This window comes from Malania oleifera, chromosome 9 (genome assembly GCF_029873635.1).
Source record: "Malania oleifera isolate guangnan ecotype guangnan chromosome 9, ASM2987363v1, whole genome shotgun sequence".
Classification (NCBI taxonomy): domain Eukaryota; kingdom Viridiplantae; phylum Streptophyta; class Magnoliopsida; order Santalales; family Ximeniaceae; genus Malania; species Malania oleifera.
Window position 1 is genome coordinate 36,237,043 of NC_080425.1, and position 26,650 is coordinate 36,263,692.

The 26,650-nt window shown below is 37.7% G+C and overlaps 1 protein-coding gene across 2 annotated transcripts in view; it reads right to left on the reverse strand.

Annotated features, from left to right (window-relative positions):
* Nucleotides 1-25,834, reverse strand: part of LOC131164791 (sterol 3-beta-glucosyltransferase UGT80B1) — a 122,989-nt gene extending 97,155 nt beyond the window's left edge. Inside the window, exons 1-4 of one of the 2 annotated variants that reach the window (XM_058122241.1) lie at nt 25,302-25,834; nt 19,470-19,541; nt 2,614-2,707; nt 2,323-2,459 (exon numbers count right to left, since the gene is read on the reverse strand). In XM_058122241.1, coding sequence (XP_057978224.1) covers nt 2,323-2,459; nt 2,614-2,707; nt 19,470-19,541; nt 25,302-25,382 — 384 coding nt within the window. In that variant the 5' untranslated portion in view covers nt 25,383-25,834. The remainder of the gene's footprint in view (nt 1-2,322; nt 2,460-2,613; nt 2,708-19,469; nt 19,542-25,301) is intronic. The other variant, XM_058122242.1, reaches the window with a different exon arrangement.
* Nucleotides 25,835-26,650: the final 816 nt, after the last annotated feature.

Consider the following 26,650-nt stretch of genomic DNA (forward strand, 5'->3'; position numbering starts at 1 on the left):
AACTCGGGAAGGTTGAATAGGGACTATACACAAATTGGGGTTGAGATCACAAATTTCTATACATTGTCACATACTAATGATTGTAAGGATAGGTTGATGGTTGGAGGGGATAGATTGGAGACTTATGGGAAAGATAGCAAATTGGTTGGAGAAGCGCCTTTTGAATTGGAAGAAGTTAGATGGGCAATGTTTGACATGGATTAGGGATAAAACATAGGGTACAGATGATTTTATGATGACCTTTTTTCATGATAGTTAGGATGTGTTGCAAGTAAACCTCGTCAAGTTTTTTGCAGAGTTCCATCGCAGTGGATTGGCATGCAACTCCACTTTCATTGCCCTCATTCCTAAAAAAGATAATTCTAGGAGGGTTAAGAATTTTAGGCTAACTAGTCTTGGGACCAATGTTTATAAGGTTCAAACAAAAGTTTGCATCAACCAAACATTCTCTGGAAAAAAAAAAATTCCTAAATTTTAATTTTTGTATAATATTCATAAGTTTATAAGATCTAAAGCCCATTAATATTCATAGTGCCTAGTTTTAAAAAAAATCTGTATATCCAAAATATTTTTGACACAGAGGGAAAAATGTAGATATCTTCTTTCGATTCAATCTAAATATTACATTAGATATTGGAATGCAATTGAATACCAGTTGCTTGTTTTTCTAACTTCTAATTCCATAACTTGTGCAAGGAGCCAGACTCTTGCACTTGGGATTGGTCATAGGGATATATGGTGAGGTCCCTCAATCAATACCAGGTCTTAGGATAGCATAGAGAGATTTGGCTTAGTAGCTCAAGCTGGATTCCATTAAGGGTGACCCTATCCTCTTAACCCTTTCCTCAGCTAGTTCAAGTGTTACCTAGACATGTGGCATTTCCTTCCTGTTTTCTTTTTTGCTACATGCCGCTACACTATTAATTAATTTAAATCCTTTTTCTCCTTCTAGCACTCTAAACACTCCCTTTTTTACCCTATGGGGAGATCCTTTTTTTGGCCCTCGTTTCTTATTGGAAACTCTCCCTCTAACCTAGAGTTTCTTTCCCTAAAACCATCACCATCTCTACATCATCCTCCTGCCACCAAACACTCAACTCCTAAGGATTGTTTTCTTCTCCTCTCAAGGCAATCTCCACTACAACCCATTACTTATATGCAAATTGCCACCCATCTGCATTCAAGAACCGCATCTACAGGGTGGAAACAGCTCAGCAGTGAAGTTCACCCCTGTGACATCCATCTCACCAAAGAGAGGTCTCCCTTTCCATCCTATTTATCTTTTCTTGACCATCCTGGAAATAAATCCAAGATTGGCATGATATTTTTCACAACAAGCTTATCTTTGGTTTTGGTATTTGGTGGATCTTTATTGCATTGAAAAGCATTGAAAACATTGGTTCCATGGGCCATTGTCATCATTGCAAAACTCATCGGCGCAAGTTTCCTTTGTCATCAAGCATCATCCTCTCCAATGTTTGTCCTCAAGCCATCACCACACATCAAAGTAAATTCACATGCAGAAATATTTAAGGCATCTCTAAATAATAATTTCCATTCATGGATAGTCATGGTTTTCCCCCCTCAATTTTGCCCTAAGATATAGGTACTGCCATCCCCTTAAGCCTCTCTCAAAATTCTAGAAAATGTTCTAGTCTTTTAGAAAATTCCTTTCAATACTTCATTTAAAGTTTCAAACTGCCATTAAAAAATCATGAGCCTGATACCCACACACCCCCATGCATGTATACATACAGAAATGCTCAAGGCATAGACTTTAGATCATGATTCCCATTCATGGATAATCACAATTTTGTCCCTCAATTTTTAGCCTCATGATTTGTGTGCTTTTATCCCCTTAAGCCTCTCCCAAAATTCCAGAAACTGTTGTTGTTGTTGTCTTTTTACATAGCCCTTTTCAAACTTTCAGACTGCTAAAATAAAAATTTTAGAAAAAAAAATACTAAGTTCAAGTGGCTCTCGTAAAGGCTTAACCAGCACCCTTTGAGCCTAATATTCCTTCAAACTGATATTCCTACACAGACACACAGAAAGGAGCTTGAATGCCAGCAGAAGTGGTCGAGGCATAGACTCTAGATCATGATTTCCATTCATGGACAACAACTTCCTCATTCAGCCCCACCCCCCAGTGCTTCTATCCCCTAGGTGTCTCCCCAATTTTCAGAAAGGTGTTCTTATACTTTTACATAATTCTTTTCAAACTGTCATTTAAAGTTTCATACAGCCATTAAAAATTAAACCCCATGACATAAACCTTAGTCGTTGAGAAACAATACTGATTTTAATTTCTACAAGAAATACCAGTGCAAAGAAATTTATCGCAATAAAATCGCCCTCCACACTCAGGCCATGCCTAAAGATCTGTTCAATGATAGAAAAGCATTCCCGTCTATGCTCTGTCAAAATGGTCCTCTTTTTTACAGAAAACTCCAATGATCCTGATAAGAACAAAGAACCATGAGAAACTTACAAAAACATACAGCAGCTATCTTAACTCATTGCTGTTAAGTGTAAACAAAACCAATAGATCTTAAGAACAGCATGTAATATTCACAAGATAACAAACACAAGATCAAAGTCAGCTATCCAAACCTGCAGCATCACAACCTTCCTGTGGAGAAAGAACAGGTGGCGAAGAAATCGGAAAATAAGCAACATTTTTTTGAACCAAATGTGTACTTAAGTTCTGCATGAAATCCAACAAATCAAATTATTAGGTTCGGTTTTGTTGAAAATTTATAAGAGGGAAAAGATGTGGGGGTGTAGTGAGAAGTTCCCCTTTCATCTTTCAAAGTTTATTATTAAAAATATAATGAATGATGCCCCAAAACAAAACTCATTCAGATTTAAGTTACTTATTGCCAATTGGAGCTTGTTGATAAAGTGGTCTTTTTTTCTTGTTTTATTATGATCAATTCTTTGTCTTTTTCTCTTTTTTCTGTTGGAGGAGAGGGGAGTGCATTCCTAGAAAAGCCAAATCATCACTTAGGAAGCCAGAGTACATTCCCTTGAAAGTAAAGTGACTTTAAGTCGAAACACAAGCAATATTATGAAGGTTCCAAATACAGAAGAATTTGTGGAAATTTTCAAGACACAAAGAAACAATCGTTAATATAAAATCATCAATCATGCTCATTCAGATGGTGGAGAGTGGAGACTACTAAACAGACCATGTAGATAAATGGATCCAAATAGAAGGGTGAGCGCACCAAACATGTGAGAACATTAATGAACAATTATTTGAAAGGACAGGTGGTCAAAAAAAATTAAGTTTTGACATGTCGGTAAAGAACCTACTTTTAAAATATAAAATTTATTATAATTCTAAAAGCTTTTTTAAACTTGATTATATATTGTTGTCTAATAGATATTTTATATTCTTTTTTTTTTTTTTTTTATATAAGACAAACTTTATTATAGAAGATAGAGAGAGACAAAGGCAAAGGAAAAATTATTCTCCTAAATCATAAGGGATAATTATTAAAAAATCAAAAAAAAAAAAAAAAAAACATCAAATCGACAAAGCTCTCCAGCCATGCTGAAAATCATTGACAAAGACGCCAAATGCCAAAAGCGAGGCAAAATAAGTGATTCTCTCCTCCAATAACTCGAAAGTAGCCATTTAAAAAAATTTATAACTTCAAATATAAACAATGGTCCTTGAAATCATTCCCTTCAAGCAACAAACACCAAAGTACCGCAACTTGGCAATACAATGAAAGGTTTCACTTAGTCTCACTAGTACAATAACATGGTTGAATATCGAGAGACATCCATATTAGTCTTCTAAAATCCAACAAATTGTTGGCATTACCTCCATTAATGATAGCTTGAGGAAAGTAGGATCTTTATTGACAAGCACACAACAAAGGAGGTATATTACGAAAGAAACACAAGGGGAGAGATGTATCCTTCTTAACCAACAATGACCTAAACCTTTGATAGAACTTTAGATTCCCACATAAATTTCCTTAAAGAAAAAAGGAGTAGAATAATAAGACCAAGTTGTGTAAAAGAATAAATATTTACAATAAGAAACACCATAGCAATCAAAGATCAACAATCTACTATTTCCCTAGATGAGATTGCCTAAGGTAATCAAATTTAAGAAGTAGTCATATAACAAAGCAAAATCCTCATCCCTTTTATCATTAGGGTTTGTGGAAAAAATTAAAACTCCTAGACAATTAGCCCCCTCTAGAATCGAGAAACTAGAAATTGGGGCATTATGGACGACAAAAAATTGATAAACAGTAGAAGAACCAAATAGCAATGAACAAAGAAATCCCACCTCTCCACACATCCTCTAAAATTCACACTCAAAGACTATTATCCACCATGAATATAGACAAGGCAAAGGGAAAAAAAAAATTAGAAATCTAAGAAATAAAATTTCATGGACTTACATGGGCTATTGATGATACTATCTTTTTTCTAGAGGTCCATAAACCATCCTTTAAGAATATTTTGGGTCTCCATCACATTTTAGAGAAGATTTCTGGGCATAATATTAATATGGGAAAGGACGGTATCGCAGCTATCAATGTTTCTATTGAGAGTGCTAGGGAGATATCTACAGAGGTGGGGTGTAGTGTTTTGGATTAGCCATACTCCTATTTTGGGGTTCCTTTTGGGGGTAACGCTAGATCTACTAGCTTTTGGGATCCTGTTGTAGAAAGGCACTCTTTTTTCTCTTGGTGGTAGAATTACGCTTATCCATTATTCAAGTCTCTCTTTTTAGTATCCCTTGATGTTTTCTTTCAATTTTCAAGATTATGGCGAGGGTTGCTAATAAGATTGAGAAGATAATGAGGAATTTCTTGTGGTCATGGGTAGGGGGTACTAGGGTAATTTAGTAAGTTGGGGAGTGGTGGGTAGGTCTAAATAGGAGGGTGGTTTGGGTATTGGAAATTTGGTGTCTAAAAACACAGCACTTTTGGCTAAATGCCTTCAGCAGTTTCCACTAGAGAATTCCTCCTTGTGGCATTTGGTTGTTAAAAGCAAGTATGGATTAGACGAGAATGAGTGGGATACTAATTTTAGATTTAGATGTTCTTTGGAAAGTCCGTGGAAAGCTATCTCTCAGAGTTATCCCCTCTTCATCCCCTATATTAAATTCTTGGTGGGAAGAGGTAGTAATATCCATCCTTGGAAAGATCCTTGGTTGGGGAATGTCCACCTCTTTTCCACGCCCTTTTCACTTGAGCTTAGGGCAGGATAGCTCCATTTCTTCTTTTTTGTTGATCCAAGTGGTCCTTTGCCTTCTTGGGATTTCCACTTTCGTAGAGATGGTAGAGCTATCCTCTTTGCTAGTCCTATTGAATAACTATTGTTTTTCTTTAGAGGAGGATAGGCGGTCTTGGTCTCTAGATCCTTTGGGGGTTTATTCATGCAAATTTTTCTGTGATTTTTTGAATAGGTCTAATTTATCTTTTCCTCTCTATAGTTCCATTTGGAAGGCCAAAATCCCCTTTATAATTAAGGCTTTTATCTGGTTGGTTGCGCTTGATAGAATTAATACCAATAACTTGCTGCAAGTTAAAAGATTTTTGAAGGCTATATCTCCAGACAAATGTGTTCTTTGCTTTAATTGTTTAGAATCATTGTGACTATGCTTGGAGTATTTGGAATAAGTTATTTGGTATTTTAGGCAAATATTGAGTGAGTTCAAAGACAGTGAAGGATTTGGCAGTGTCTTTTGCTGGATTTGGCAGGAAAAAGGAATGGGCAGCGCTTTGGATATGTTTTTTTTTGTAGTCTTTAGTGGGTTGTGAATGGAGCATAATGCTCACATTTTTCTAGGGAAGAAGTCATCTGAGTTGCTGGTTTGGGAAAGATACATTCTTTAGCTTCTCTCTGATGTGTGGGACAAGGTAATTTTAAGGGGGTGAGCTTTTCTGATATTCAGCGCAATTGGCATTGTGTGTTGGAGTGTTAGTCCGTGCTGGTTTTTCGCTCTTTTTGTTTTTTTGTCTTTGGGCTGTTTATTTGTGTTTTTTATCTGGATTTCCCAGACTTTGTTAAGGAGATGTTTCATTCTCCTAGCTGCATATTCTTGTTTTATTCTCCTAGCTGCATATTCTTTTTCCATTAATGAATTCTTCTTTTTCTAAAAAAAAATAGTAACAAAAAATGGCATAATAATATCATTACACCCATTTTCCTTAAAGCCAAACTTAATCTTGATCACTTCAATTCCATAAAAGGGTCAACTTCCAAAAGAAAATGCCATAACCAAATGAGCTCCATGACTTAGATCTATGAGTTAAGCATATAGTTGCATTTGAATGCTAACTGAAAGTTGGATCAATTATATCCCACTGAGCTCAAGAGATGAGGCTCCAGGGCAATGATTCCTCATGATATGAACATTCCCATACTGCAAGTAGTGTTTAGGTGGGGGGGTTGCAATTCCATAAAAGGGTCAACTTCCAAAAGAAAATGCCATAACCAAATGAGCTCGATGACTTAGACCTAACTCCTCGATTAACCAAATGATCCATCTTCTTCCCTATACCAGATCAAAGAAAACCCCTAATCACCTTCTCTAGCTTCTCAACCAATTAAATAGGAATTCCAATCAAAGACAAAAATAAAGTGATATGGAAGACACAACTTCATTAATCGTATAATATGACCACCTAAAGAGAAGAAAGCACTCTCCAAACATCTAAGCTCAGAATAGCATCCACAAATCCCAAAATGCGACAAAAAAACAATTATCACCCCAAAGAACCCCTAAATCAATTAAAGATCACTCAAACAACCTCAAAACTAAGGAAGAAAGTTCAATACTCCCCTCATTGCAAGTTAATGGAAACTATACCACTTTTGTAAGAATCAACCCTTGACCATGAAAATCCCGGAGAAGAAGGAAAAAAAAAAAACTGTACAATAAGAGCGTATTTTAAATTGTCATTTTTTGTACAGATAAAAGGGGGTGGGGGACTAGTTCTCACATGTAGACGCCAAAGTCTATGAGAAGAGAACCTAAGACGCAATGGTGCAATGTGACCTTCGATGCCTGCAATTCATCACATTTGGATCTTTTGGGATTTTTGGCCCCTCTTGTGATTGTACTGTTATTCAAGATTTACTGTTATTCAAGATTTTCCTATTTACACATAATTTTTAAACTAGTGTTTCATTTGGCAATATTATAGTAAATGCTAGGGTTTTATTTATTAGGAAAGAACCATCCTTGTAGTGTTTAGATTTCCTAATTTTATTTGCTTGATTCCCAAGCATATTAGGCCAGTAAATAATGTTTGTACGGGCTACAATGGAGAGTTGAATATCATGATCGAATTTGAGTATTATGGTTTATCTTTCATTGGTGCAATATGTGAGGTCTTGCATCAAATTGCTATAAGAGCCAGCATATTGCTGCACCACCACCCTTACTTACAATCCTAGAATCATCCATCACATCCCATCAACCACAGCCAACCCTTCTCCCTTTGAACCCTAGCATGAACAACCAACCTCCACTAATAAATCCATTTGTAAGCCTTAAGCCCCATCCAAATCCACAACCATTGAATTTGAATTCCTCGATTAATTTTATAAAAAAAAAAAAAAGAAAAAAAGAAAAGAAAAGAGCAGTTGTTCATACAGGGAGGAAGAAGAATCAGAACAAGAAGAAACAAGATGCTGCAACTTCGTAGTCCTTTCCTGTCACCCTTTGCATTGATGAAGACCCTCACAGGCTGACGGAGCCTTGTCATCAAAGAAAGCAGCATATCGGCCAGCTTTGATTTTAGTTGCAAGCTCACCATAGGTGGATATCATTCCTCACCAAAGCCGGCTTGATAATTGAGAACCATGAATCTCTCATTTGTCAATGCAAGACAAAGCATTTCTTTCCTGAGTAATTGATCATGAGAGATGACCTCTTCCTATCTTCCTTTTGAGTGTGAAAATCCATAAGCCCCCTAGCCGTTATCTCTTTCAACCCAACCACTCTTCTTCTCTCCCTCTCCTCCACATACAGCAACCAGCCTCATCTATGGGTTCAGTGATAGGTCGAACAGTGTTTCAAATTATTCACCTTCTTGTCCATTGCTGACAGAAAAATTGAGTGGTTGCCAATTGTGCACAGAGGATGTATTCCTCCCTAAGACTACGCCCGAACAATGGCTGGAGCTCTTGCTGTTCCTCATCGACCTTGGTCTCTTGCTGCAAGCAGTTTGAGGGATATGAGAGCTTTGGACTGCATGACACAGACGGCTCTCACCCCTCTAGGCATTGATCTCTTGTGACAACTGGTTCACTTAAACATGCAGGTCAGCCACACATTCCGCAAAGGCCACAAGATTGCCTCAGTGTATTTCTTAATGTTGGGGTCATCTCGCCTCCCTCCTGTTTGAGGGAGATCCTTTTTGCCCTGGAGCTTTGCCAAAAGGAGTTACCATGAATTTTATTCTTGGAATTGAGACCATATTTCAACAAATGGCGCCAATTGATACCACACAATTTGGAGGAGATCAATAAGAATGAGATCCTTAGAGCTCCTTTAAAATCGCAAGACTTGCAGAACAAAACCATGCCAGGGTCAGCTGTGTAAATGGCCTTCCAATGCCTAAATTAGTCCTGACACTCAGGAATTCTTGCTGAAAGGGGATTTGATTAGATTAGATTGTGTACATTTTCATGTGTTTTTCCCTGTTATTCTAGGATATTTTCCCTTCTTTCTGTAACATCTCTTAATTACAAAAATGTTATGAATGGAAATAGTCCTTGATCATAAGGTCAGTTATTGTTGGTATTTACGCTGCAGTGACTTAGGCATACCAGCAGTGTCCACCAAAATGATGACCTAAGTGGCTAAGCCAACTTGGCTAACATGTCTCAAGCCAGGTGATGCAGGACACCATCATAGATCTGCAGCCTTGGAAAATATAGGAGATATAGAGGGGAAGAAGGGAGATTAGATACAAGGGGGAATCACACATTCACTTATCAAATCAAATTCAACAACCAACTTCTACATGGCTTTCACACACTATTTACAAGAGAGCCAATAACACAGGAATTTACATATATAACTCTAAAATTACATGAAACTAAACAAGCCCTAAAATACACAAATATGACAAACAAGCTCCCAAAACACATAATCCTACTACAAGAAAACTAAATACAGAAAATAGACAACTAATTAACTAAGCACATTAGGGTCAAGGACCCAGTAATGCAATGACTCAATTCTTTGACATTGGCTTCAAATTGGGTCAAATGATTCAATACCCACTTCTCATCCTACACCAATTCCTTTCTTCCATAAAGAATACCAAGGAGTCCATCAGCATGAATAGAATCATCATGCTTCTTAAGAAACCAATCAGCAGTAAGATTCAATTTGGTGAGTGGAAGATCTCAATACGGCATCAACTTATACTTCTTGTCAATGGAGAGGGAATAAGAATTCTCCAATCCCTCATGCTTACCTTCCTATCAAATAACCATGGATGGCCCAAAAGGATATGACAAATTTTGAGAGGAAGGATATCACATTGCACTGTCTCCACAATGGAACAAATCTTGAAGGCAAGTTAGCAACAATCATGGACCTTCAAGTTGGTATTGTTCATCCATGCAATTTTGTATAGTTCGGGATGAGGCTCAACTTCCAAATTTAACTTCTTCAAAGCTTCTTGAGAAACTACTTTTGTGCAACTACCAAGATTTGTAACCAAAGTACAAAGCTACTTTTGGCAAATCACCTGAATTTGATAGATGATTCACCTCCAAATTCTTTTTCTTCGACCTTGTGGGAAGAGAGCATATGTTGAAGCATAAACAGATTTTCAAATTACCGTCATCATCTAAGTCACTTGGGAATTCTGTTTCAGCTTCAACTGCTTGAGTGGCATCATCATCATCACCATCACCTTCTTTTCCTGCAACAACCATGGTTTGTTAGGATTGTGCAGCTCAAGGCCCAAAACTTTAACATTTGAAGCATTTTAAAGGATGCTTGGCCCTTAGAAGTTGTTCCAGAATGCTTAGGAGTCTTCGAAGGGATATTACTCTGAACTCCTTTGCTCAATTGCCTTTTTTTTTTTTTTGGGAAAGGGGGGGGGGGGGGGGGGGGGGGAGGGAATAGCAAAAGAAATTCATTGATAGATTAAGAATGCACAAACTGGAGGATAAGACATCTCCTTACCAAAACTCTGGGTTACCCCAGAAAAAAGCAAAAAGGAAAATAACAAGAAGTATGAAAAACTACCCAGATAATCAGCACGCCCTAACAAGTCAACAAGGAGCGCCAGTAGTGCTTAATATCCAAAACACACCCCTTGAAGCTCCCACTAGGCCACTACCCACACACCAAAGAGAAGCCAAATGGTGAATCTTCTCCCAAACCAACAGAAATGACAGTTTCTTCCCTGAGAAAATACGTGTGTTTCGTTCCATCCACAGGGCCCAAAATACTGCAAAGAAAGCACATTTCCATAACTCTTCCTTCCTTTTTCCTACCAAAACTGACAAAAGGAAGTGCCGAAAACTCCTCCACTATCTCTGGACAAACCCAACATTCTCCAAAATAATTAGATAACTTGTTCCATACCCTCCAAGCAAACCCACAATGCATGAAAGATGCGGAGCAATTTCTGAGCAGTTAAAACAGAGCACACATACATCTGGAGAGAGAGAGGGAGAGAGAGAGTCTTCAAAGGCCTTCTAATCTGCAAGCATTGGTGCTGATCCTATTAAACACAACCAACTAGAGAAAAGCTTTGATTTATGGGAGACTTTGGCCTTCCCAATAGTTTTATAGAGAGGAAAAGAAAAATCAGCACTAGTCAAGAACTCACAAAAAGATTTGCAGGAATAAAACCCCAAGGGATCCTAAGACCAAGATCAGCTATCAGCTTCCAAAGAGACCTAACAATTATCCAACAAGACTAACCAAGAGGATAACTCTTCTGTCTCCCTATCATTCAAGGATCCCCGAAAGTGAAACCCATGAACGTAAAGGATCACCCAGCTCTATTGTAAAAGAAGAAATGGAACCATTCTGTCCTGAGCTCAAACAAAATAGGCGAGGAAAAGAGGTGGACAAAACAACATTCCCCAACCAAAGGTCTTTCCAAGAACGGATATTGCAGCCCCTAGCTAGCAAAAATTTAGAATGGGGAATAAAGAGGGGATAAATTTGAGAAATAGATTTCCACAGACTTTCTAAAGAACATCTAGAACCCAAATTAGTATATCCAACCCATTCTTGTCAAGTCCAAACTTGCTTTTAACAACTATATGCCACAAGGAAGAATCCTCAAGCGGGAACCACGGAAGTCATTTGGCCAAGAGAGTTGTGTTTTTAGTCACCAAATTTTCAAGACATAACCACCCTCCTATTTAGATCCATAGACAACCTCCAACCTCACCAAATGGTCCCTAAAACCTCCTACCTATAACCAAAGGAAATCTCTCATAATTCTCTTAATCTTTCCAGCAACCCCCACAGGAATTTCGAAAATAGAAAGAAAGTACAGACGGACACTAGAAACACAAGCCTGAATGAGAGTATTCCCACTTCCTAGAGAAAAAAGAGCCCTCTTCCACCCATCTAAATGCTTAGACACTCTTTTGACAACAGAATCCCAAAAGCTTGTAGATCTAGGAGAGGTTACCCCACAAAGAAACCCCTAAAAAAACTAACGGCCAATCCAATGCAACGCCACCCTACCTCCAAGGATAACTCCCTAACACGCACAACAAGCATAATAATAGCCACAATAACACTCTTCCCCATATCAATCTTAAACGCCGCTACCCTTAAAAAATTTATGGAGAGGCCCCAAAATATTCAAAAAAAGATGGCCTATGTTCCTCTAAGAAAAAGATAGTGTCATTAGCAAACTAAAGATGCGAAACCATTACCTCCTTCCTCCCCACTCTCATTTTTTTCACTAAACCTCTATCTACATCCCTATCAACCATCCTACACAAGACATCTACCACTAATACAAACAAAAATGGGGAGAGCGTGTCCCCTTGTTTATACCCCCTCGTAGCCCTAAACCAAGATTTAGGCTCACCTTCACTAACACCGAATAATTCGCATTTGACAAGTAGCCTTTCATCCAACGATGCCATTTCTCTCCAAAACCCTTCCTCACAAAAATCTTATCCAAGAAGCTCCAGTTGACCCTATCATAGGCTTTCTCAAAGTCTAATTTAAAAATGAGCCCCTTCTTCCTTCTCCGAATACCCTCAATGAACTCATTCACAATCAGAATTGCATCTATGATATGCCTCCCCCCCCCCCCCCAAAAAAAAAAATGAATGCGCTTTGGGCCTTAGTAATAGTCTTATCAAGAACCATACTCAACCTTGTAGCTATCACTTTAGTGATTAGTTTACAAATGTTGGATAATTGATAGGTCTATAATCAGATATCTAGATAGACCTGCTTTTCTTTGGCACCAAAGTTAAAAGGTAGAATTAATACTCTTGCTCAAAATCCCATTCCAATAAAATCCATTAAAAATCATCAAGTCATCCTTAATGATCGCTTAACTTTCTTGAAAGAAAACCAAATTGATACCATCTGCCCTAGAGATTTATCCATTTCCATCCCAAAGACAGTAGACCTCACTCCCTCTTCCTCAAAAGGTCTCTTTAACCAAGCTATCTTATCATTAGACAATGAGTCCCACTCCAACCCATCCACCATCAGCTACTTTCATCCTCAAAAAACAAATTATAGTTAAAATCAGTGATCTCAAAAGCAATCCTATTATTATCAGAAATAATTTCCCCCCTGTCACCTCCAGCTCCCTAATCAAACTTGTCCTCATTTTTCCACTTTCTAACCTATGACAAAATCTAGAATTACAACCACTTCTCTTATCCAATTAAGCTTCGTCTCTTGCCTCCAATTTATCATTTCTTTAAAAAATTATCTCTTCTAATTCATTCTTTAAAGATACTCTTTTCAACTCCTCCTCCCTAGTGAGATTAACAACTTCTTCCTTTCCATCTAACTTAACCAACTCTCCTAAAAATACTAGTCTTTTTAAGCCTAATATCTTCAAACACCTCCCTATTCCACTCTTTTAGTTTTTCTTTCAACCTCTTCAAAAAAAGGCAGCCTAGTGCACAAAGCTCCCATGTATGCGGGGTCTGGGGAAGAGGTGGACCACAATGGGTCTATAGTACGCAGCCTTACCTTGCATTTTTGTAAGAGGCTGTTTCCACGCCTCGAACTTGTGACCTCCAGGTCACACGGCGACAACCTTACCTTTGTGCTTGAGCTCCCCTTTTTCAACCTCTTCAATTTCTTCATAAATCTAAAACTTCCCATTCCCTATCCACTTCCGCACTCTAAGAATCCCTCATCAAAGGCTAGAAAGTAACGCGATCCAACCACATGTTTTCAGACCTAAAAGGAGTAAGGCCCTAAGAAACCTTCCTTCATTCCAACAAAAGAGGGGAGTGTTCAAAGGTGGATCTAGGTGGAGCAACTTGGAAAAGATTAGGGAACTCGTCCTCCCACTTGCTAAAGAACAAGAACGTATCAAGTCTACTAGCTATTGCCCTAGCTCCACCCACCGACCACAAAAAATTAGCATTACTGAAATGAATATCCCTCAAGTCACTCTCCCTAATAGTTAAATCAAACTTCTGCATAGTTGTAGAAACCTTACCTCCCCCTTTATTTCCCTGAGGAAACATCACCACTTTGATCACCCCCCACAATCCACATAGGGGTCAAAAGCTAGAAACAACATAAAGCTCATCCTAAAAGGAACTCCTCAAAGCAGGTCTAGAAAGGCCATACACCAAAGAGACCCACCATTGACTCCAATCTCTTACTTTTAACAAGATCGAAAGAGAGTAAAAAAAAAACCACTTAGACTATTCACTATGGATATAATACGGGTGTCCCACAACAAGTGAATGCCACCTACTGACCCCCGAGAGGGTAAAAAGTATTAATCCTTATTACACCCTTCCCAAATCCCTCTAATAACCTCTCCATCAAGTCAAACTTAGTCTCCAACATCAAAACAATATCTGGAGCACTCCTAAGAAAAACCTCCCTAACCAAATTTCTCTTACTAACATCCCCTAGACCCCTAACATTCCAACTGGCAATCTTCATAATCTAACATGTTTACCATCCCCTCTTCCCTACACCCTTTTTGCCCCCATAATTGAAGGAAGAGACCAAATTCTTTTACACTTCCCAAACCTTCTTCTTTCTTCTCTCATAAGATTTAAGATTCAAACCCAACCTCATCTCAACTCCAACAGGACTCACTTGTTTCAAACCCATGTCATTCGTGAGTTTGTTTGGGTCTCTACAATCTCTCTCACTACCCCCTAAGCCAAAAAACATATGCACAACCCCAATAAATCCCTCCTTGTGGCATAATCCATCAAAAGAAAAAGAGGACTGAATAGGAAAGGGAAGAATACCTTTTCCAAATTCGAACGAATTTGGATAATCTAAAGGATAGTTATCTCTTCATCAATACCCCTCTCGACATCAGAAGGAATACCAACAAGGTCCACCTTACCACAAGTAGGCTTAGGAACAAGGGACAAAGACTTTTTTTAGCCAGTTCCATATTTTAGCCAGAGTTGTGCTTAATAGTATCTTCATCCCTTGCTTAGTGTTAGAGGACAATTGAGAGCTCTCTTCCCATAAATGTTGAGTTTCTTTAGAGAGAATTATGCTCTACTTTGATATATCCTCCCTTCCATTGACAAAAATTCCCTCTAAAAGTTAAGCCCAATCATCTTCTCCTTCTATGTTTAGATCACCTATTAATATGAAACAATATTGGGGGATGAAAACCCTTATCAAATCCACTCTCAATTCTCTTATTACTAGAAGGATCATCTCACAAATGGTTGCAAATGCCTTTTTGATGTAAAGACTTATATTTCAGGTAGTTACTTCTATCCCTCTTCGAATTGCCTTCCACTATGTGCTCCACAACCCCTTTAGCCACATTATTCCTCTAAATTTGAACACGATTCTTAAAAAATGTCATTCCTGTCCTTGGTTGAATGACCTCCTAAGAATTATCAAAGGATCTCTCTCCTTCCATGCTTGCTACAACTAGAGGAAGCAAGAGCACCACCAAGTTTTCTAGCACTCACATCCCTCACCTTCAAGCAGGCTAGTTCTCATTGGGCTCTGGATTAATGAGCCCACTTCCTTAAGTCACGTAGAGATCGAAGCCACTTTAAACTAGGTTGTGCCCAATCCCCCCCTTTTCTTTAACAATCCCTTTTGCCACTATTTTGGGTGGCTCAGTAAAGATAGGCCTAGTCTTACACTCCTCCCTTTCCCACATCCATAGTTGGAATAGGAAACATATTTAAAATTTGAAATGGCAAGGAAAGTTGTCCTTCTACCCCTAAATTCAAGGGATTTGTTCCTCTCAAATGATCTCCTCCCACTAGCCAGCATTATTCTAACAACATCTATGAAGGATCTCTTCTCCAATTGCCTCAGTTCCCAACTCCGCTTCATCATGCGCATCTCTTGGTTGATGAGGTTCAAGGAGCCACACTCTAAACATTGAAAAGCATATCCATCATCAAGTTCAATTGAAAGCTTCAACAAAGCTTTAAAAGAACCTTCTCCGCCCTTCGCAATTCTTGCCCTCGAGCATACACAGAACTTGACGCTTTCCTCCTTCGATACCCTTCTCTAGGTGAATGGATCTCCAATTCCCATTGAATCGCAAGTTGATAAAGACCCAAACACCTCCACCTCTAAGAAGGCCTCCTCGAATCAACACTTCAGCTTCTTAAGTTCCTTCACAAATAACCCCCAAAGACTTAATATCTATGAAACCTCCTCAATCTTCAACAAGATGTAGGAGAAGTGTCTCCTAGTGAACTCCGAGATCCAAACAACTAAGGAATCAATGTGATTTGCACAAAGAGTTTTATGCTCCACCCTAATAGTAAAGTAGCCTACCCCTACGAAAGCCTTTCTACAACATTTTTTGAATCATCACCCACTACTTCCTCCATTTTCAATAGTCTCCACTGGCAGCCAGAGGAGTCTTATTTTAGTACTGATTTTGAAGATTAGGATGCATGTATTTTTATTGCTCAATTGTCCACTAGTACTCTTCTCAAACCGAAGGGTTGATCTAGCTCTAGGAGGATTACATTACATATCCTCCTCAATCTAAGTGGCAACATATACAGCATCTCCAACTGTAATGAGATAACATGCAACAAGCTTTAACGCAATTATTGGCTTCAATGCTTTCCTTACAAAGCTATCATCACATCCTCTTTCCATCCTATGCCAGCACAAGTAGCGAAATGATAAAACCTACAAATCAAAGAATTGGAGATGAACACAAATTGCTAATAATTGGGAGACATAAATTGCTCCTACATGGCTCGCTTCATCTCCTCCCACATTGTAAGCTCACTGAATCTCCATCTTCTAAAGATCTCCTGTTGTTTAGTCCACCAAATTCAAGCAATTCCCTTTAATTTTGATTTAGAAAAATACAATTTTCTAGCCTCATTCCTATGATAAAATTGGAAATAGTACTCCACATAATGCACCCCAATTGTTAAATTCATCAAAAGAACCATCACCATTAAATTCTGGGACTTCTAGTTTGATTCCCTCGCACAAATGATCATTTTGGTCTCCACACAACTCAAAAATAGTGTGGGAAAGGCACGTAGGAAAATCCATGGTCTCTTTATCTAAGGTTGTAACTTCTATTGTTAGCCTGTTCAAAGCATTGGTAATAGTCTCCAAAGCATTTTCCATGTTTTGTACCCTACCGGTCAATAGTTGCACCTTTGCAAATAACTCAACATTAGTCACCATGTTCCAATTATATATAAACCAAAAACCCTTAAATAAGTTGCTAACAATCCTCAACCTATTCTTGCAAACCACAAATCTAATCCCCAATGTTCAAGAACTATCTTCAACTCACATGTGGCCTAGGGTCCATGCACAAATTAAAGAAATTCACAAAGAAAACTGACAAATGCAACAATGCAAACTGATTTTTTTTTTTCTGACAGTGACAAATCCACACTCCAAAGTGCTGGTGATACACTAATTCTTCAATTTCTAGCCTTTCATATCAAAATATAGCAGTTTTTTGCAAAAAAATCACACTGCAGATCAAAATATCATGAAAGAAAAACCCTAAATATCGTGGCTAGAGCAGTTTCACACAAGACTAGAAATTATATAACAAACTGGCAATGTTCCTCATGCATGTCACCAACACAAAAGGCACTTGAGCCTCTGGCCATGAGATTTCAGACAAAGGTAGATCAGGGGGTGGGGCTTACAGTGGTAAAGGTGGTGTGATGAGAAAAACACAGGAAGTTGGGGATTTCAAAGAGAGCTCGGCAGAAAATGCTTCTGCTGGTGCATGGGGACCCCTCCATGTTCAGGCGGCAATGAAACTTCAGAGGACAGTGTTTCGAGGGGTTCTTTCTTTGATGGTGTGGGTGGTGTCATGAAAATCTTCCAGGGATGAGGTATATGAAAAATTAGGACATGACTGGAAATTTTGAAAAAACTCAGAACTGTTCTGCGGTGTTTTTATTTAGACTGAAATTTCATAGCAGAGAACAAGAAATCAGAATCAAAGAGATATAGTAGTGAGCAAGAAGCATAGAATGACGATGAGATAAGAACAAAGATAGAAGAAGGTAGAAGAAGGAGGGAGGAGGAAGAAAAGACAGAGAAACACAAAAGAACAGAGAGAGAAGATTAGAAATAGAGAGACAGAATGAAGAAATCTGAAAGATAGTGAAGGAAAATGGGGGATTGGAAATGGAGGAAATCTGAAACCAAATGTTGCAGAACAGCATCAAAGATAGTAAAGGAAAATGGGGGATTGGAAATGGAGGAAATCTGATACCAAATGTTGCAGAACAGCATCAAAGATCTGCAGCCATGGATTAGGAGAGATAGAGGCGAAGAAGAAGGAGAAGGAAGAGGGGAGAGATGAGAGGAGATTCAAGTGGGAATCACACGTTACTTATCAATTCAAATTCAACAACCAACTTCTACGTCCCTTTCACACACTATTTTATAAGAAAGCCAATAACACAAGAAATTACAAATATACCCATAAAAATACATGAAACTGACATTACCCTAAAATACACAAATATTACAAACAAGCCCCCAAAATACATAATCCTACTATGAACAAACTAAACACACATAATAGACAACTAATCAACTTAGCACATTCAGGTTTAGGACACAATAATCCATTGACCTATTCTTCAAGATAGGCCTCTGAATTGGGTCAATATGATCCATCCAAATGCCCACTTCTCGCCCGACTCCTCCAACCTGGCTGACATGTCTCAAGTCGTGCAGCCTTCATCCTCTACCAACTAACATGTCTCAGATGGAGCAAACTTCCTCCTCTTCGGTGCGAACCTAGCTGACATGCCTCAGATCCAGCAAATATCCCAAGCTGGCGGTCTGTAGCCCCTGCTAGGCTGGGCAAGCAACTGCTGAGCCAGTTTTTTTCAAGTTGATCTCTTGTCTCAACTTAATTCAAGTTATGTCCCTAAAAATATCAATCTTTATCACATAGAGATGACATATTGCCCTATTTTCCCCAATCTTTGTCATGCCCTACCAAATAAGGAAAGTTTGGGGAATATAAATGGGAAATGGGGCAGAGACAAGGGAAGAAATCCCACAAGAATATGTAGGGCAATGACAATGATGACATTTTCCTCCCTGCTACCACCCCAATATTTTTACAACTTTTTGTTGTTGTTGTATACACATAGAAAATTTAAATATAACATCTTGTGCACAACGCTCTCACGCCATTGGGGATCTCAGGAGGACAAGATGTATGCAGTCTTATCTCCATGCTTAAAGAGACTGTTCCCGTGATTTGAACCTTTGACTCTTAGGTTTGGATGTAGAAACTTTTTTTGTTCAATTTGTTTCTAAGATGATATAGTGATTTTAAATTTGTATTTTTAGGGTCTATTAGCTTCTATATTAAGGTTATATTAGCTTGTAGAAACAAAATATACATATATATAATTACACCTCATTTCATAAGCAAAAACTGAATAAATAAATTTTACTTACATTTATAAATTTAAATTTTTTCAAAAACATGGGGCCCACAAGGACCTTGATCCTCAAATGGGATGAGGAGAAATTAGCCTTAGTCATTCAAGGCATGGTCAATGACCTCATCACAAGACTAGAAATAAAAGATTGAGCAAGTATTCAATAACAAAAGATTTAAATGGCATGGTAGTTTGCAAACAATTCATTTCCCTGAATTGTATGAGCAGCACATTTTAATGTTATTTGCTCTTTTTTTGTTTCATTGTTTTTGTTTTATACATCCTGCACCTTCCAATATGCTCAAATCATTACAAAGACCCAACAGGAACTCAATTTAGAAAATGAAGAGCGCATTGGTCCAAACCTCATGAGCTGCATGAGTAATTAGAACAACAGAATATTGTTTCTGGTTGCAAGCAAAAGCCACAGCTACAGCCTGCAAACAACAAGAACATCAAAAATCATATGTTAAGTAAATAACAAAATTGATGTACTTAAGTTCTAATTGAAAGGAAACAACAAAAATGTCAAAAATCCTATGTTAAGTAAATAACAAAATCGATGTACTTAAGTTCTAAATGCAAAGAAAAAAAGGCATGTTAAAAAAGAAAAAAGATAGAAAAGCAATTATCTCTAAACACCATAGAAATTTAGATGCCATAAGGTAGTCAACTCCCAAATTCAAAGTAGGCAATATAAAGCCAAATATTGGCTGATGTGCCCATCAACAAAATGTCCCAAAACACTAAAAGTCAAGTGTAATATAGATCCTAAAGTTAGCACCAGTAAGACCATTTTCAAAATCAATCTACAGAAAATTTCAGGGTTTAATGTGAAAGATCCATAGAAAAATAATATGCAAGTTAGAGAGAACATGACAGAGCCTTAAAAAGGGCAGCCCGGTGCACAAAGCTCCCGCGTATGCGGGGTCCGGGGAAGGGGCGGACCACAATGGGTCTATAGTATGCAGTCTTACCTTGCATTTTTGCAAGAGGCTGTTTCCATGGCATTAGTAAAAAAAAAATTATATTTAATAATGCCATTGACCAAAAGTCTCATGGCATTCTAGTTTTTACTCTAGAATATTTTCGACCTTCTTTTTTTCCAAAAGCCAAAACAAGATACCGAAGGAAGCCAAATTTCCCTAAACCAAGAGTTATCTAGGCTCCATTATTTATAATCATAACAAAGAGGAGATCCTACAGGATGTCAACCATATAATTACAAGATGAACTAAGAAATGCCTTCACAATTTGTTTGGTGCCATGGCATTCAACCCAAGAATTTGGGATTGAGTGGAATTCAACACAATTAAATTGCAATTTGCAACTGTGTTGTCTTTTTAATAAGAAAAGATATACATTAAGAGGGAGGGAAAAAAGAAGTACAAGCTAAAGGAGGAACAGTAGTCCTTAAGAAAGAGCGAAAACTAAAAATTAAAAAAAACACACACACAGACAAAACGAAAAGCTAACACAAACTAAGAAAAACACTTTCTTTTTTTTAGATAAGAGAAAATTTTGGAGCAAAAGACACTCACCTCCCTAAGGTTTGGCAAAAAGACATAAACCTCCCCTAAAACAACAACAACAAAACCAAGCGTTGTCCCACTAGGTGGGATCGACTATATGAATCCTTTCCACCAATTTATGTGATCATGGACCATTTCTTTTGACAAATTAAGGGCTATTAAAGTCTTATTCACTATCTCATTTCAAGTTATTTTAGGTCTATCCTACCCCTTCTACTAACCCCCCCCCCCCCCTTTCGGCAGTAACTAACTCGTTGTTCCTCACTGGAGCACTATGTGGGCTACGTTGCAAGTGTCCAACCAAACCTTTTGAGCCATCCCTCCCTTATCTTATCTTCTATAGGAGTTATGCCTAACTTATCACGAATATGTTCATTTCTTACTTTATCTATCAATGTTATATCACTCATCCATCTAAGCATTCTCATCTCAGCAACTTTTACATTTTGGATATTCTGTTCTTTTGTCGCCCAACATTATGATCCAGATAGCATAATTATCTTATAACCGTCCTATAAAACTTTCGTTTTAATTTTAAGGGTATTCTATGATCACAAAGCACACTTGAAGCACTTCTACATTTTACTCAACCTGTTTTAACTCTATGCATCACAACATCTTCAATTTCTCCTTTAGCTTGCATAATAGATCCAAGGTATCAAAATCTAGAAGTGCTATTTATTTCTTCATCATCAAGTTTAATTTTGTCTCCAATATTCCTCCGACCATTACTGAAATTACATTTCATATATTCTGTCTTATTTCCACTTATCCTAAAGCCTCTAGATTCCAAAGCTTCTCTCCATAATTCTAACTTAACCTCCACTCCTCCCTAATTTCATCAATCAATACATTATCATCTACGAACAACATACACCATGGCACCTCATTTTGAATGTTCTTAGTCAATGGGTCCATCACTAAAGCGAAAAAGATAAGGGCTCAAAGCAGATCTTTGATGTACATCTATGGTGATTGAAAATTCTCTAATTTCTCCATCTATAGTCCTTACACTAGTCATTACTCCATCATACATATCCTTAATGACATCAGTATACCTACTACATACAACTTTTTTTTTTCTAAAACCTACCATAGAACTTCTCTAGGTACCCTATCATATCTTTCTCTACGTCAATATAACCATATGCAAGTCCCTCTTCTTTTTCCTAAAATTTTCCATTAATCTTCTTAAAAGATATATAGCTTCTGTGGTAGATCTCCCAAGCATCAAAACCAAATTAATTTTCTAAGACCTTTATTTCTAACCTTAATCTTTGTTCAACTACCCTTTCCCACAATTTCATCATAGGACTCATAAGTTTAATTCCACAATAGTTATTACAATTTTCAATATATCTTTTATTTTTGTATATAGGTATTAAAGTGTTTTTCCTCTATTCATCTAACATTTTCTTAGTTTTTATAATTGTGTTATATAAATTTGTTAACCATATAATTCAGTTATCACCTAAGCATTTCTAAACTTCAATTGGGATGTTATCCATTCCTATACCTTTTCCATTTTTCATTTTTTTAGTGCAAACTTAACCTCATTAACTCTAATTTTGCAAATAAATCTCATATTTTTAGTCTTTTACTCATTTGTCAATTCTAAGTTTAAGTCTTCTATTTGGTTTTCATTAAATAACTAACTAAAGTAACTTCGTCATCTATCTTTTATGTCTTCGTCCTTAACCAAGACAACATCATCCTCACTTTTTATATATTTTACATTTCCTAAGTCCTTAGTCTTCTTTTCTCTAGCTTTAACAAGTTTAAATATATCTCTTTCTCCTTCTTTTGTATCTAATATATCATACAAATTATTAAATGATTTGTGTTCAACTTCACTAATAGCCTTTTTTTGCATCTTTTCTTGCCTCTTTATACTTTTTAAAGTTATCCATGTTTCTACATTTTTGCCATTTTTATACCAAATTATTTTTGTTTTTATGGCTTTTTAGACATCTTTATCCCACCAACAACTTTCGTGAATCTTCCCCTTGAATCACCTAAAATTTCTTTTGCTATCTCTTTAATAGAGCTAGCTAATCTACTCCAAATAGTATTTGTATCTATCTCATCCTCTATAGTCCAATCTCCATCTTTGATCATTTTATCTTTAAATTTATTATATTTTCTCCCTTTAGGTTCCACCACCTAGTTCTCTTACACTGGTGTATTTTATCCTTTTTCTTTCATTTTTTAATACATATATCTAACACTAAGACTCAATGTTGTGTGGTTAGGCTTTTACCTGGAATAACTTTACAATCCTTGCAAGATAAACAATCTACCCTCCAAGTTAAAAAAAACAAAAAATCTATTTGACTTTTATTTTGTCCACTTTTAAAGGTTATTAAGTGTTTTTATCTTTTAAAGCAAGTATTCATTATAATATAATCACATGACATAGCGAAGTCTAAGATCATCTCCCTAGACTCATTTTTGTCTCCATATCCATATCCTCTATATATCCTCTCATAACCTTTATTATCCCTTCCAACGTGTCCATTCAGATCTCCTTTATGAATATTTTCTCAGTCCCTGGTATGCCTTATATAATACTATCCATATCTTCCCAAAATTTTCTCTTAAGATTTTATACTAAGCCTACTTAAGGAGCATAAGCACTAATGATTTTTATTATCTCTTGGCCTAATACTATCTTGATTTTTATAATTCTAGCCCTTACTCTGTTTACATCAACAATGCTATCTTTTAAGTTTTTTTCTACAATAATTCCTACTACATTTTCATGTTTTTCTTTTCCAGTATACCAAAGTTTAAATTCTGATTTATCAATTTCTTTGGTTTTCTCCCCGACCCACTTAGTTTCTTGAAGGCAAATTATATTAATTTTTATATTAATCATTGTGTCCACAATTTCCATGCTTTTACCCATAAGTGTCCCTATATTCCACGTTTCTAATCTAATCCTAGTTTCTTAAACTAACTTCTTTACATGCCCACATCCAGAATGATGCAGAAACCTTCGCACATTTGACATAGTACCCAGGCACCGACATAGCGCGTCGCTTTGGGGCGACGACCTAGCCCACCCTCACCTACTTTTCGCTACACTCAGATGGTACAAGTGCAACGCGTCACTTGTAGGGGACGTCCCAATAAATATTCGGCAAGGATTCATATCATAGTAATTTGACAAATTTTACGCTAGCTGTTAGCTACCTAATGCAACTCTCCTCCCTTACTTAGGCTTGGGACCGACTGTGCATGAAAAAATTTGGACATTAAGTGCATCACATGACCTCTCCTAAGGTTTCAAAATTTTCAAGGACCTCTCCTGAATTTCAGAAATACTACAGACTTCCCCTGAGGTCTGCCAAAGAGACACAAACCACCCCATATATTTTTAAAAAAGGCAATTCTTTTTTGGAAAGGTTTGTGTCTTTTTAACAAACCTCATAGAAGGCATTTTTGAAACCTCAAGGAAGGTCAATGGAATTTTTGAAACCTCAAGGGAAGTCTCTGTCTTTTTGCCAAACCTCATGAAAGGTGAGTGTTTTTTGCTTAAAATTTTAATAAGAGCCAAAAAGAACCAAAAAGATTACTAATAGAGCTGCCTTCCAATCCCTTTGAAAGTTAAACGATGATAAACCCTCAAAAAAAGAAATGAATAGGCTCAAAAGAAGCCAAGAACACCATTCTATCCATAATAAACAAGGACAAATTTTGCAACCCTTAAAATTATCACACTCCTCTCAATCCAAAGAGTGCAAAAGATAGCGAATATTGTACCATTCCATCAAACACAGCCCTTTCTACTCGAGCCAAAACCCCAATATCAAATGAGCAAGAGATCTCCCATTGCTAGAAAGCCTTTCTAAGAAAGCCCCTTATTAAACCCTGGCAATCGTAATTGACAAGACTTCAAATGAGATATAACTCATGACCCCTTCTACCTTGCTTTTACAACAATCAAAATAAATTTCTTTTCCTCAAGGATCATTCAATCACAAACCAATCTTTCAAACAATTGTTGAGCTTCAATATCGTTTCCATTAACCATTTAACCCTATATCCTTGCCATCATCTTCAAAGAGATTAACACCTTCTAAGCCTTCAAGTAGACTTGCCTGCACATGGGAAATGTCACCAACTAAATTTGAGGAGCCTGAGAGTTACCCATCATGCTCACAGAATTCGTGCAATAATAAGCCACTTTTACATTTTGTTATCAAGATCACTTCCAGTATCAGAATAATCATCCATTTCTTTTCATCCTTAATGTGACAGCTCTTACGCTCCTTCTCACCTGGTTTCAGCCACAAATCATTCGTAGTTATAACAACATTAACCACAGAATTACTTCCATTACGACATTGAATCTGCCACACCTCTCCCCTTCATCTCCGCTCAACGAAATTTATTAGAACGAATAGAGGGAACTCTTAGGAATCTCATTCGTGAGATTTCTAAAAAACAAGAAAGATTTATCAAAGAAATGATTTTATATCACTTGATTTTTGCTATCTTCTTCACTCATTTTAATCTTGTAATCCGACTGCTTTCCGCCAAACAAACGAGCTTCTTGAACTCAACATCGCTACCTCCGTCCTTAAGTGATTGCATCGGAAAAGATTAGTTTAACTAACAAACATCGGTAAGATAGAGGAGGAGTGGAGGGAGTGTACATACAGCAATGGGGTAAACATCGCCTTTGGTACCGAAAGCCATGAACACCGCCGTTGGGTTGGTCCTCTCCGTCGTCTTCTCCATAGCCCGCGGTGTAATTCCTCCAGCTCAAGAGTTTAACCGGTTTCGATAATTTATTTTGCTGGCTACTTGTCTTTTTTTCTATTATTACGCCATCACTATCCGCTCTTAAAATTTTAATTTGTTATCGCCATTCCCAAACGTTTCGATTTTGTTTCAATTCAATCCCTCTGGATAGGAGCGATTGGACAGAAAGCCAAGTTGATTTGCAGCCTCAAATTTAGGGTTTTTAAGAATTTTTCGAAAAAGTTGGAGGATAATGGCAAATAATCGTATGCATTCCACCCTTAATTCAAATTTTCAAGGATTTTGATTCATGTTCATCATTGGAGACTCATGGAAGAAGATTAAGGTTTCGGTGTTTGTTTTACAGAATTGAAAATAATACAACAGTATGGTGATTATTAGGAGCATTAATTTCTTTCACGCAACATTCCCCTCCATCCCCTTATTCTACTCTCCTTTCCATCACTCAACGCTTTTGTATTTAGAGTTTTTTCCGGTTTTATTATTAAAAATATATAAAATATCAAATAATACTCTTATTGAAAAAAATTTTCCAAAGTAATGCTTACGTAATCTCGCAGCTTGATGCTGCGAGATTTAAACCGATAGCCGTTGCAAAGACGGCACATGCGAAGGAGGGAACCAAATCTCGCAGCTTACCGATAGCCGTTGCAAAGACGGCACATGCGAAGGAGGGAACCAAATCTCGCAGCTCCAAACTGCGAGATTCAAAAAGAGCAGCCAGTTAGAAATCGACGCGTGTCGCGTAAAGGGAGAAAATCTCGCAGCTCTAAGCTGCGAGATTTAAAAGGCAAGTCAGCGTCACCTTCCCGAGTTATGCAGGGAAATTACTTGGATGCTGCCGGAGGTGGGTAGTCAGATCAGGTTGCTGCGAGGGGGAGAAGGCTGGAATTCGACGGTGATGAAAGAGGATACGAGCAGCGTGGGCAACGGCGCCGGCAAGGATGGTGAGCAACGATGGCGGCAAGGGGTGTTGGCAACGACGGCAGCAAGGGGTGTTGGCGACGATGGCGGCGAGGACTGGTTCTGCTTCAAGAGGTGTTGCGAGGTAAGGACGGGGAGGTTGCCTGAGGTGGAGATGTGCGGTGGTTGTGTCGGTTTTCTGGTGCGATCCGGATTTGATAACGACGACAATGACGGTGACGATGGTTGTCGAAGTTGTTTGCAGTCATGGTCGGATCTGCTGGTTCGTCAGGTGAGGTGGTGAAGTTGCCGCAAGGGAGGTTGGGCGAGTGGAGCAGGGG